The sequence below is a fragment of the Peromyscus maniculatus genome, chromosome 21, assembly GCF_049852395.1.
Source record: "Peromyscus maniculatus bairdii isolate BWxNUB_F1_BW_parent chromosome 21, HU_Pman_BW_mat_3.1, whole genome shotgun sequence".
Lineage (NCBI taxonomy): Eukaryota > Metazoa > Chordata > Mammalia > Rodentia > Cricetidae > Peromyscus > Peromyscus maniculatus.
The window spans coordinates 52,221,134-52,234,169 of record NC_134872.1 but is presented as its reverse complement, the minus strand read 5'-3'; the positions used below and the strand labels follow the sequence as shown (position 1 = coordinate 52,234,169).

The 13,036-nt window shown below is 45.0% G+C and overlaps 1 protein-coding gene across 6 annotated transcripts in view; it reads left to right on the top strand.

The window, feature by feature from the left end:
• Positions 1 to 13,036, top strand: part of Adgrf5 (adhesion G protein-coupled receptor F5) — a 94,333-nt gene that overhangs the window by 55,710 nt on the left and 25,587 nt on the right. For all 6 annotated transcript variants that reach the window (XM_042266559.2, XM_076557828.1, XM_042266558.2 and 3 more), the window contains exons 4-10: positions 2,584 to 2,739; positions 4,494 to 4,670; positions 4,795 to 4,904; positions 6,911 to 6,969; positions 7,640 to 7,785; positions 9,666 to 9,887; positions 10,517 to 10,720. In XM_042266559.2, coding sequence (XP_042122493.2) covers positions 2,584 to 2,739; positions 4,494 to 4,670; positions 4,795 to 4,904; positions 6,911 to 6,969; positions 7,640 to 7,785; positions 9,666 to 9,887; positions 10,517 to 10,720 — 1,074 coding nt within the window. The remainder of the gene's footprint in view (positions 1 to 2,583; positions 2,740 to 4,493; positions 4,671 to 4,794; positions 4,905 to 6,910; positions 6,970 to 7,639; positions 7,786 to 9,665; positions 9,888 to 10,516; positions 10,721 to 13,036) is intronic.

The window sequence follows — 13,036 nt, the reverse complement described above, 5'->3', positions numbered from 1 at the left end:
CGGCACACACTGGAAATCTTAACACTTAAGAGGAACATGAATTAGAGGCTAGCCTAAGCTACACAGTAAACTCCAAACCAGCCTGGGTTTATGGCAAGACCTCTTGAAAAAGGGGGGGGAGGTGGAGGAGGAACTGTAGGTTCCAGATCCTCATCAGTTCGTAAGTCACCTGAGGGTGACTCTAAAGCTTTCTGAGGTGTTGGAGAAAGTGACGGGTGTGAGAAGAGGACCATGGGCATGAATCCCAAAGGCTGACTCTCCCTACATCACAAGATCCTTCACTTCCCAGAATTTATGCTTTCGGTTCAGTTTTGTGAAAATCTAAGCAGAACTGCCTGGGCTTTTCACCAGGAGTGCTGACATTCATGGATAGCTGTTGCTTTTCAGGTACACACTTGTCCCGTTCTTGTGTCCGAAAGGAGCACAGGAAGGAGGGCTTTGGGCTGGGGAGGACCCTCAGGTAGGTATCAGTGTCAAGTTGGGACGCAGCCACACAAACAACAAAGTAGATGGTAGAGGATTGTTGTTGACCCCACCCATCCAGGGCAGCCACCATCCAGGAAATCCTGTTTGCATTCATGGGAGGACCCTGAGCTAGTGAATTTACCGGAGGGAATAAACATGGTCACGTGACTTTTCAGGGAGCAAGAATGTTCTGGAATGTAGATGTAAATACTGTATATCTGCCCTGTTGGAAATGTTCCTAGTGGGCAGGATGGTGTGTCTGGAGTTAGAATCACACAAATTAACACTAGCCATTCCTCCAGGATGCTTGTTTTCATCACAGAACATTTGAGAATTAAAAACAAAAACCCAGGAAACTTGAGGCAATGTCTCTATGTCATGATAGACAAGACTCCATATTAGACTTCACAAGTGACTTTTAAATTTAATTTTAGTTTAGTTTAGTTTTTGATGCAAGGTCTCTTGAATCCCAGACAAACCTCAGACTCACTATGTATTTGAAACTGGTATTGAACTCACGATCCACCTGCCTCCACTGCCCAGGTGGCATGATGGCAGTCGTATGTCACCACATCCAACTGAAAACCTGTCTTGTTCTGCTTGTCTAAGGAGGAAATACGCCATCAAATTCATACCTAAAATACCTTCACAGGTGTTCTTTAAAAATAACGAGTTTGAGGCCAGCCTGGTCTCCAAAGGAAGTTCCAGGAAAGTCGAAAAGCTACACAGAGAAACCCTGTCTCATAAAACCAAAACAAAACAAAAAAAAATGAGTTCATTGCAGCAAACAGAATGATGTCAAAGAGAAATAATTTCCAACAAGGTTATAGCCTGAGATTAATGTACTTCATACCTCCAAAGAAACGTGCATTCTAGCTCCCAGTAGTAGATATTTAACCACTGGGGTTTTCTATACTTAACTTTCCTAGTGTTTCCCAGCAATGGTCCTTGGGATGCTTAAAACAAACCTTAGCATTTCATAGGAAAACAATTGTCTTTAGAAAGAAGACACAGAGTTCTACCTACATATTAAAATAGAGATCATGTTACCTGATTTCATTTAAATTTTAAAGGAATGGCTTTACAAGTATTCATTAATATTTTTAACCTGTTTAAAATATTCTCCATACTTCTGTGTGAAAAACAACCTTGTCCTTCAAACTTTTTCATGAGGTAGTAACTGAGCCCATGCCTTTGGCCTTAATTGGGTATTCCAATAGTATTTTCCAGCCAGGGCTAGAGCAATGATTAGCCCAGTGATAGAGAAGTGAATGTATGACTCGAAGTAGGGGATAGGCTTAGTGAGAAGTGCTTGGGCACATGTTTGTTACATGATGAGCTCCGGGACAGATGAGTGGGGTCATCAGAAGGGAAGGAACCAGTTCCTGTCACAGGAATTTACAATTGGTGGTCAAAACACGATGTAACGTGTGTGTGTGTGTGTGTGTGTGTGTGTGTGTGTGTGTGTGTGTGTGTGTGTGTGTGTTTGCAGCAGATTTATTTGGAGAGCCCGCATTCAACCTGGAGACACTTTTGAAAATCAACCAAGAACTGGGAATCTTTTGCATTTCACTTTTCAAGTGGCCAAACTTCTGTTGACCACCATTCAAGTTCAGGATATTGGGGATATGAAGCAACCATAGAGAGTGCGCTGTGTGCCTGTGTACAAGCTAAGGCCAAAGGACGTTAATGGGGGGGGGGAGTGTTCTAGGAGGTTTTCAAGCATGCATGCATGCCTGTTCAGCTCTTAGAGTGTATGCAAACAACACGATGATATAAAGACAGCAAGCCATTCCTATGGGTGGAGATCCGAACGCTTATCGACTGCACAGGTGTAAGAGCCTCCCTTCCGGGTCATTACTACCAGTCCTGCTCCAGCTCCATTTTGCTCTTCACACACGGCCCTTGGCCTTGGACATCAAGGTTGAGGGTAATAGTCAGGAGAGAGTAGAGTAGATAAACATTTTTTCTTTTCCTAAAAGGGCCCATTAGTAATTCTTATGGGCTGACATGCCCAGTATCTCCGTGAATGTGTCACTGGCTTTCCTTGTTTTGGTGTCCACCAGGATCTCTCTCCCGTCTCTGCAAACGCTCAGTCTTCATGCACTTTCATTTCAGTTGCGGAGGAAGAATACACCGTGGATATTGAGATCAGTCTTGAAAACATCTCCTTCCTGGAGTCTGTCAAAGCTCACTTGAACAGCCTCAGTCTTCCGATTCAAGGAAACAGCACTGACCCAGGCACTGACATCGTGAGCGTGGCAGTGACAACAGGTGAGCTTGGCAGTGGGTGACTGGGCATATCGGGAGAAAGACCAACAATCAAATTAAACACGGGAGGCCAAGTGTAATAATGACTGTGTGATTTTAGCACCCCATACCTCCCAGAATGAACTTGCTAGCAGTGAGTTTCCCAGCCAGTCATCACCTTATTTTAAATGATGGCCAGAGGTTTCCATGGTGGTTATCATCAAATGACCCTAAAGATGCCAGCAGACCCTTCCTGACAAATTACTGGATCCTTTCCCTCTGAACAATGTGTGGGTGCAATGGGGAGAGGCTCAGTGTTCATAAGCAGCAACTTCTTCTTTGAGGGGAGTGTCATAGGTCAGGAAATAGGAACCAGGCACATACCTGGATCGGAAGCAAGACATTAAGCAAAATTCTCCCAGATCATGACTTTGGGTTTGACAGCCGCCTACTAAACTAAGCCTTTTCTCCTTTGTCTCGGGGTACCATCCATCCCCAAAGACTTGGGGTCTCGTAGGTGACGCTGCCGCTTGTCCTATAAAAGCTCTGTAAATTGGAAAGCACCATGGTAACTTGGTGACTGTTCGATGGCTTTCCTTAGAGTAGCATCCTGTGGGTACCTATCTGCAGAGCATCTTCCAAAGACATCTCGGTGGTCCAACTGTAGAAACTGATTCAAGGGTCTCTGTTTTCAGAGCTTTTTTTTTCTTCCCTTTTGAATGTCTCCAGTGGGATCAGAGTCCCATTTGGGCTGCTCTTTAGATTGGAAATGGAAAGGGCCTTTGTTTACATTCTGCATTTGTGATTTATTCGATGTAACAAATGACTCTTAGCACTATAGAACCACTGACATGTGCTATCTTGAGGTTTCTGGGGGTCTGGAATCTTGGAGTAGTAGCAGAGGTGGGTGATTCTAGCTTAGGAAGCTCTGATCTGAAGGCCCCCACTGGACTGGAAAATTCACTTTCAAGTTCACCAGGTGGTTTTTGGAAGACCTCTGTCCCCAGGTAGTTATCGTTTAGAGACCTTAATTCTTTACCATTTGGGTCTCTCCCTGACAGGTCTTTGTGCCATGCAGCCAACTTCCCCAGAGAAAAAGAGAAGGAGGGAAGGAGAAAAGAGATGGGGGAGGGGGAGGGAGGAGAGAATATGCTAAATGATCCCATCACTTTTACCATGTTCTGTAAGAGGACACCACAAAAGGCTGCGAATTCCTAGGGGCAGAGATGCTCAGAGGTCATCTTGGAAGCTGGCTGCCCCTTATTCTGTATCAATGATTCTTATACTTCCTAATACTATAGGACCCTTTACTACAGTTCCTCATGTTGTGGTGACCCCCAAATGCCAAATTATTTTCATTGCTACTTCATAACTGTAATTTTGCTACTGTTATGAATTGTAGTGTAAATATTTTTTGGAGATAGAGATTTGTTGGGGAGTGGGAGTGGGGGTGTCATGACCAACAGGTTGAGAACCACTGCTCTACATCACGGGATCCACTCATCACTGACACCTAGTGGCCATGCAATATAAAACATGACTATCCAAAAAATGATTCAATAGTCTGTAGCCACTCAACAATCTCTCCTTCCAGATGCCCTCATCTAATGGTTCTGTGATGTATAAATGCCTTCTTGAATCTCATGTGATTCTGTTGAACTTTCCAGAAGATCAGTGTGGAACTGAGCTAGGATTTCCTTCAAGTGTAGACATTTGCAATCTACAAATGTAAGGGCAGTGACCATCTTGTCTCTCCTCTCTCTTTTGGTTGATGGCAGTCTGCACACCTGCTGGAAATGACCTCTTGTGCTCCTGTGAGAAAGGCTATGTGTGGCCTCGGGAAAGGTGTCTCCACAGTGTCACTTGTCAAGAGCATGACAGTGCCCTGTCAGGCCGCCACTGCAGTTGTCTGAAAGGACTTCCTCCCCAGGGACCTTTTTGCCAGCTCCCAGAAGGTATGCAATTGTTCTTTGAAGATATATTGAATGGGTATTCAACTTTACCTCAAGCAAATGTCTCCCTGTATTGTCTGTATTCAAATACCAAGGAGACATTTACATTTTACCCTGTGTTTTTCAGCATATATTACCTTAAAAATCAGAGTCAGACTGAACATAGGATTTCAAGAAGACCTCAAGAACACATCCTCTGCCCTCTATAGGTCCTACAAGACTGACTTGGAAAGAGCGGTAGGTTTGGGCTGTTGCTTACCCAAGAAACTGCTTAGGGGGAACAAGCCAAGCCCATTCCCAGTGGACAGGGTGCTTGCGTGTGTATAATCTAGGTGTAAGGATTTGAAGTTATGGAAGTCCACCTGAGAAGGAGAATTAAGAAGTACTCAAATCAAACAGCATTCAGAGGACAGGGCCATCACCGTGGCCTGTAAATAGAATCTTTTCCCTGAGTAAAAATGATTCAGATAAGATTCGGTGGCTTCGCTTCACTAAAATCAATTCAGGAGCTAGGGAGCCTGGTCCAAAAGAGGTAGGTAGCTCATTCAGGCATTCACTCTAGCATTCTATTGTCTTGTATAGCTCAGAACATTCTGCCTAGTGGATGGTACTACCCCCAAAATGGGCAGGGATTTCCCACATAGATAAGGATCCAACTCAAGGCTGAGCTCAAAGAGCTTCCAACTTCTCTGCCCTGGAGGTCACTAGGCACTCACTCTAGGGACAGTTTATAGTTACTGAGGTAAAAACAGAGAAGTCTCTGCAAGTGTTAACTGTCTCCCAGATGCACTTTGTACAGTGCTTGGTGTTAGATTAAGCCGTTTAAAGGTAAATGCTTTGCTTGAACTTGTTCATTTCAAACACTGCTTCCTCACTGGTGTGGTGAATACTATTACACATGGGCTGAGATAATGACTTCCCATAGCTCCTGGTGCAGACAGACCCCCTGCCTCAGGACAGGAGAAGTCCCTGCTGATCCCAGTATGCCACACGAAAATGGTGACTTTTCCATGGTGCCTTGATGGAATATTGATTCCACAGAGCCCTGGGACACCTGATTGACATCTCTGACATATGATGATTCTACACAGCAGACCAGTCACTGAAATCTGTGCTTGTAAGGAAAGGTGGATTCCATAGTACCCTTGAGTGCTACTCACCTAAGTACTAGGCCTGCTACACATGTAGACTTCTTGGTGGCCTACCTTTATTCCTGCGGCTGTGATAAAGCACTCTGGCACAAAGCAATTTAAGGAAGGGTTTACCTGGGTTAAAATTGCAGGGCATAGTCTGTGATTTGGGGAAAGTAAAGCAGCTAGTTATATCATAACCACAGTGAAACGAGGAATGAATGCACCCTGCTGCCTGCTTCTTGCTGCTAGCTTTCACCTAGCTTTCATCGGTCTCACATAGCTCTGGGCCCTCTGCCTGTGGAATGGTGCCACCCACAGTGGGCTGGGTCTCCCCCTGTCCAGTACCAATCAAGACAATCCCCCACAGATGTGTCCACAAGCCAACATGACCTAGGCGTTCCTCCAGTAGAGGCTGTCTTCTCAGGTGACTCCAGGTTGTGGCAAGTGGCACTGAAAGCTAACTATGATACCTGGATCAGTCAGGACCTATTATGGGGTTGATATTCAGAAGAACAATACGAACACATCATTAAAAATGAGACCGCTTCACCAAAGTCACAGGGGTGTTAAGGCAGGGAACAAGCGTGACGGCCGCCAGGAGGGTGTTCCTGACTTCCTACTCTCTGGCTATGGTTAAGTAAGTAGCCCCTAGTGCTGCCCCTGACACTCAGGAACATGTTTCCGCTCCTTACCTCAGAATGCATACAAGTGCTGTGTGCCTGGTGGACACGGGGATTCCTAGAAAGACACCCACATGTCCTTGGAAGATCTTTCTGAGCATTGTCAGGCTTGGTGTCCAACTCTTTCATAATATTTCCTCCCTTTTTTCTTCCACTTGGAGTCTGATGCCTCTCTATCCCGCCCCCATAGCCTCTCTCTCTTCTCTCCTGCATTTCCCTGAGCAGTATTTTTGTGCACTTAATCTACTGTCTGCTTCTCTAAAAACTGACTCAAGTTAGGAGAAATTGCTCCTTCAAAGCTCTGCCAACACCACCACTAGCAAAGTACACAAAATAAAGCCGTACCCAGGTTGATAAAGAGCATGTGTAGACCTCTGGTAACGTTCACCAGGCTTTGATTACATGACTCTTCTCTTGCTGTATTTTCCAGTTCCGAGAGGGTTACAAAACTTTGCCAGGATTCAGATCGGCGATTGTGACCCAGTTCACGTAAGAATGATGTAGCTTGCTCATTTTTTTTTTTTTTAATGAGGGCAGAATTCAGAATTCCAGGAAAGGAGATGACACATTCTTGGGCTATCATGTGGGGTGCTCAGCAGGAGCAGCTTGACAAAGGTGAGAGCTATTACCAAACCACAGTGGTGAACAGGAAAAGGGACACCATGATGCGTCCCTATTCTTCACAGATGGACCTCCTTAGCAGTAAGGAGACACAAAGGTGTGTTCATCTCATGTGTACAAAAATTTTACAAACAGAAATGCATCTGCAGTTCTGAGAGTTTGAAATGTTCAAGTGGAATCATCTCAGATAGTGATATGAAAGACATTACTAGAAGATCCTGCTAGGTAGACGGGATTGCAGGTTTTCTGGTGTGCCTTGAAGGACTCCCCTGGAGCCTGGAAACCTTGCAGGTTCAGCTCATTTTCCCCATCAGGTCACTTTTCTCATTTGTATTCCCAGGCAAGGAATATAAATTCTCCTTTATAAACCTTGGGATGTCCATTAACATTTGAAGACAGGCTTATTGTTAGCAGTTCCTTGAAGATAATAGTACCCAGTTGGCTTCTGCTATTTCTGCTTTTCCATGCCCTAAGTCACAACGATCAGGACTTTCTTAGGTCAATGACTGCTTTACTAAACTGAGTGGTCTCTATGCAGCAAAGGCAGCGTGGTTGTGAACTATGAGGTCCAGCTATCATCGGCACCACAGCCTGGATCATTTCACAAAGCCAACCAGCAGGTCACACAGAACCTTAACCAGACTTACAAAATGGACTACAACTCCTTCCAAGGAACACCGAGCAGTAAGTGGAACCCGCTTCATTATTGCACGTGTCCACTTGGGGTGGGCATGGTGATGGTGTCGATTAAACCTAGGAGTCTGCCACAGAGGTTCTTGCATGTCTGTGTGCACTGCTGCACTAGTAACAAATCATCAAGGAAACAGAATCAGCCTAGACATCTGCCAACAAACGGATAATGAAAACTCAGTGTGTATGTACAATGGGATCTTCCCGGGCTGTCAAGAAAAATGAAATTATGAAAATTCCTGGAAAATAGATGAGTATGGAAAATACGAAGCCAGGTGAACCAGACTCAGAAAAACAAAACTTGTGTGTTCTCTCTTATATGTAGTTCCTAACATCTAATGTATGAAAGGAAGGCAGAAAGGAAGCTTCCAAGCGTAGAAGGGTGGAAGTGGGGGGTGAGGGGGAAGTTTGGGAAGAGGAGACTCAAAAAGAAATAATTTTGAAATGCCATAATGGGCCAGACATGGTGGCAAGCACCTCTAATCTCAGGACTCGGGAGGCAGAGGCAGGAGGATCTCTGTGAGTTCGAGGCCAGCCTGGTCTACAGAGTGAGTTCCAGGTCAGCCAGGACGTCATAAAGAAACCCTATCTTGAAGTTGTTTGGCTCGAACTGTTTGGGGGGCACCCAGACAGGGGGATCGGGATCTGTCCCTGGTTCATGGACAGGCTTCTGGAATCTGGTGCCAGTGGTGTGACGCCTTGCACAGCCTTGGTGCAGTGGGAAGGGGCTTGGACCTGCCTAGGCTTAGTGTGCCAGGCTCTGCTGACTCCACATGGGAGACTTCAATTTGGGGGATGTGGGGATGTGGGGATGTGGGGTGGCTTGGGAAAGAGGGCAGGGGGGTGGGATGAGGGAGGAGATGGGATCTGTGGGTAGTATGTAGAGTGAGTAGAAAATTTCTTAATAAAGAAAAAAGAAAAGAAAAGAGAGAATATGGATATGATAAAATAAAAGGGGAGATTATTAAATCTACTTTTAAAAAGAAACTACATAGGATAAGTAATGAAAATATTTGTCTGAATTTGTCAAATGTTAATGGACTGGACATTATTAATATATATATATATATATAATGGAGTTTTTTGTCTGAATCTGTCAAATGATAATGGACTAAACATTGTTAATGTAAAAAAAAAAAAGAAGAAAAAAAGAAACCCTATCTTGAAACAGACGAACAAAAAAAGCCATAATGAAATATAATACTTTGTATATTTTTTTAAAATGAGGGAAAGGAGGAAGGCCTAGGAAATCATGGGGATTTTCTTATTACAGAGGCCTGGAGTACTGTGTGCCTCCTTAACTAACACTATTACAGCTGGAGAGTCAGGGAGATGGGGACAGGGTTTCTAACAGAAACACAGGGCCTGTGAGTTTCCTATGTTCATATATTCAAAAGATTCATAAATGTTAGGCTAACACCGTGGTGGACGGGATGGGGGGGGCGGGAATCAGAGCAGATACTGACACTTAGTAGGGTTCCATTGTTGTTTTAGAGGGTGAGTCTCAGAGCTCATCTGCACCACATTAGCCCTACAAAGACCCATCTGTACTTGACCGACACCTCAACCCTGGAAGGTTCAGATGCATGGGGAGGCTTCCAAACTGCTGTTCCCGATCATTTAAACTAGTGGTGGAAAATGCATGACTTTAGATGCTCTCTTCCAGAGGGGTCCAGACACGGGCTCTGGTGCGTCAGTGGGCAATGGGACCATTGTTACTCAAAGAGTGGTAAGAGGAGCCTGTGGGCAGCACTGTGACAGGCAGGTGCTGAGAAGAGCCCTCAGAGAGGGAGAGGAGGCAAAGTCTGGAGAGCCGGTTCCATGGTTTACGTTCATTGATATGTTACCCTCACACTTTGTCTTTGAATTCCCAGATGAAACGAAGTTCACCGTTATACCGGAAGTCATCTTTGAAGGAGACAACGTCACTCTGGAGTGTGAAAGTGAAATCGTGTCCTCCAACACATCTTGGTATTATGAAGGAAGACGCTTGGACATGAAGGATGGCGGCAGATTCTCCATTCACACCTCCGTCCTCAACAACATGAGCTTGGTCTCCCGCCTCATCATTTATAACTTCACGAAGCATGATGCAGGTGGGTTTTCCACCTGAGACTTGTGGGAGGAGCTGAATGGTGTGCTCAGAGAGGCAGCCCACAGAACAGGGGACGGGGGTGAGCTGCCCACAAGAAGCCTGATGGCTCAGGTTCCAAAATGGAAAATGCATCCCATGGCATTCGTGTGTGTGTGTGTGTGTGTGTGTGTGTGTGTGTGTGTGTGTGTGTGTGTGTGTGTGTGCACAAATGCTGTGTGAGTGTGTATATATCTGCTAGGAGGACCTGCTGGTCAGAGGTTGCAGTCTACCATGGCCTGGCAGCTTTCTCTGAGCTTGGCAACATGGACGACTGCCTCTCCCCAAGCCCTGTTCTCTACCTGACCTTATTTGGAGACTATCTCTAGGCCCAGATCCCTGACTTATCTCTAGTGTGACCCTGGACACAGTTCCCTGCAGAAGCTTCCCCTCTGCTGCCCACATGATAATTAGACATTGTGCTGGGAGCCTTATGATAGGACCGCACTTCCACAGAAGCTCGGTCAGCTTTTGAATATTCCTTTAGCGGTCCTTGAATCAAATCTCAGATGCCATGATACATGGGGTGCTCAATTTTATTAAGAGAAATTCATAGGAGTGATAATAATTTATAATTTGGTATATTCTTTACAGGTGAATATCGTTGCAAGCTGACCTTGGATATTTTTGAATTTGGGGACTTCAGAAAACTAGATGTCACCCCCATTCGGATTTTGGCCAAGGAAGAGAGGAAGGTGGTGTGTGATAGCAACCCTATATCTCTGAACTGCTGCAGCGAGAACATTGCAAACTGGAGTAAAATCGAATGGAAGCAGGAAGGGGAAATAAGAATTCTAGGTAAGAGTTTCTAGATCAAGACCTTTTGCAAAGAGAGCTCTTTGCTTGCCTCTCAGCCAAGAATAAGTGAGAGATCTTGTGAGCAGAGGAGGAAAGACATTTATTCTGGACCATGAAAACAAACCCCAAAAACCTAGCTTTGATGTCAGCACCAGCTTAGACCCTCTACAACAAACCTCTCAAAGTACTTGCATGCAAGCAGCATGCTTGTGTCCTGGGCAAGATCCCAGCAAATAAAGACCTGAGAGGGAGTGATCCTAGAGACTTAGTCCATAGCATGGCCCATCCTGCCCTTTTCCCCCATCCTCAGCAAAGCTGAGGTCATGAAGGGTTCACTGAGACCTGACCAGAGCTTCTCATTTCCATCCCACCGGAAGTCACTCACTTACATGCTTGCTTCAGCTTTTTCTGTCTCTCTGCTCCCAGCTTTCATTTCTCTGCAGACTCATTTCTCTTTCAGTTACTTCATGTCAATTCCTACTAATTTTTTGTATGTATATGTATGTGGTATGTGTATGTGTTTACACATGTTGGGCCACATGTGTAAAGGGCAGAGGCTAACACTGAGGTTCCTCCTTGAATGCTTTCTTTTTCTTGAACCCAGAGCTAAAGGAATTTTGCTAGTAGAGCTAGCCTGATTGATCCAGGGATCTCCCATCTCTCCCTTCTGCACGCTGGGGTTACAGGCAGGCTGCAGTATTTATACAGATGCTGTGGACCTGACTCCCGTCCTCTGTCTTCCCAACACTGCTTTTGTTTTGCCCGGAGCTGTAAACTGAAGTTCCCCACCCTCCAGTTTAGACTAATAAATGATAATAATAAAGAAAAGCAGCAATGGTGTCTATAGACATGGCTCAGCTAGCAAGAGCGTTTGTTGCCCTTGCAGAGAACCAGGGTTTGGTTCCCAGCACCCACATGGCTACTTGCAACCATGTGAAACTCGAGTTCCCAGGGATCTGATACTCCATTCTGACCCCCTTGGACACCATGTACACACGTGCTGCACAAATGCACCTACAGGGAAGACACTCAGACACACAACATAAACAAATCTTTAAAAACATTCTGAGTTTGGCAGAAATGTTAATCCATTTAAAAAAAAAAAAACCATGATTGCTAGTGATCACATCTTAAAACCTGGTCACAAGTTTGGAGCTAGTAGTTTTACTTCCAGTAAGAAATTAAGGAAACTAGGATCCAGATTAAATTACTTTCCCAAGTTTATCACCCTATGAAAAGAAAGGAATTAGAATTCTTCATTGATCTCATGTCACAAGGCTGGCTATAGTGACCAGCACTTTCTCCATCCAGTGAGCCAGCTTTGGATGGAGCTGCCAGTGGTTTAAATACAAAACTTAGAAATTATATGGGACCACAGCCATCTTTTCTTTTAAGAAACAATTGTATAATGCACAAAGATTTAAGGGGAAAAAAATCTTTGAACTAAAATGCAGGGCTACAAACTCTGTGAGTGCAGTAAGTGTTTACGTTACAAAGTCTTTGCTCTTAAGACTGTGCTCGATCGTTATTACTCTTTTAGTGTGAGAAAGTCCGTTTCCACCCACACTTTCCTGACAACCTCTAGTCTGTAAAGCACATTTGCCCTGCAGCATCTGATTAGACCTTCGTTGACTGAGAAAGACATCTGGTAAACCTGAAAAATGTCGGCACGGGCCATTTAGTCACTTCCCTGGTTTATGAGGAAAAGGTGGCACAGGCATCCTGAAGGAGCTGCCAGATGGATAAGAGGCCTTTCACGATTCCCATGGCTCTGCTGAAGGAGCTTTCAACCCTGCAACGTGACAGACCTTGCCCTCTGGCAGAGGGACCAGGAAGTCTGCAGTGGGATGCTCCGGGACCTCTCTCTCTGGTGACCCCTTTGCAGACTTTCCTAAGTCCTGTAAGACCGACCAGGCTGCAGAACAATGGATTTCCTGCATAGCTTGTTATCTCCCCATCCTGACCCCAGCCCTGGCCCCTACAGGAGCTTGATGAAGTGCTAAGTTCTACAATGAGAATTGCTGGTTTATGCACCCACAGCACAGTGACCGCCTCACATCATCACACCACAGCCCTGATTTCTGTTAAAGTCCCAGTTGTCTTTTAAGGCTTAGAAGAACATCCTCTCCTCTGAAATCCTTTGTAGACACCCATCTGAAATGACCGTCCCTCCCCCACTGTAACCTACATGCTGTACTGAATTTTCTTTTGTGGGACCTATCCTTGAGACATTCTATTATTCTGTCTGTTTCTCTATACATCTCATTCATGGCTTATTGGCTTGCCTGTTGAGTGAGAAGACTGGACTTTTACGTT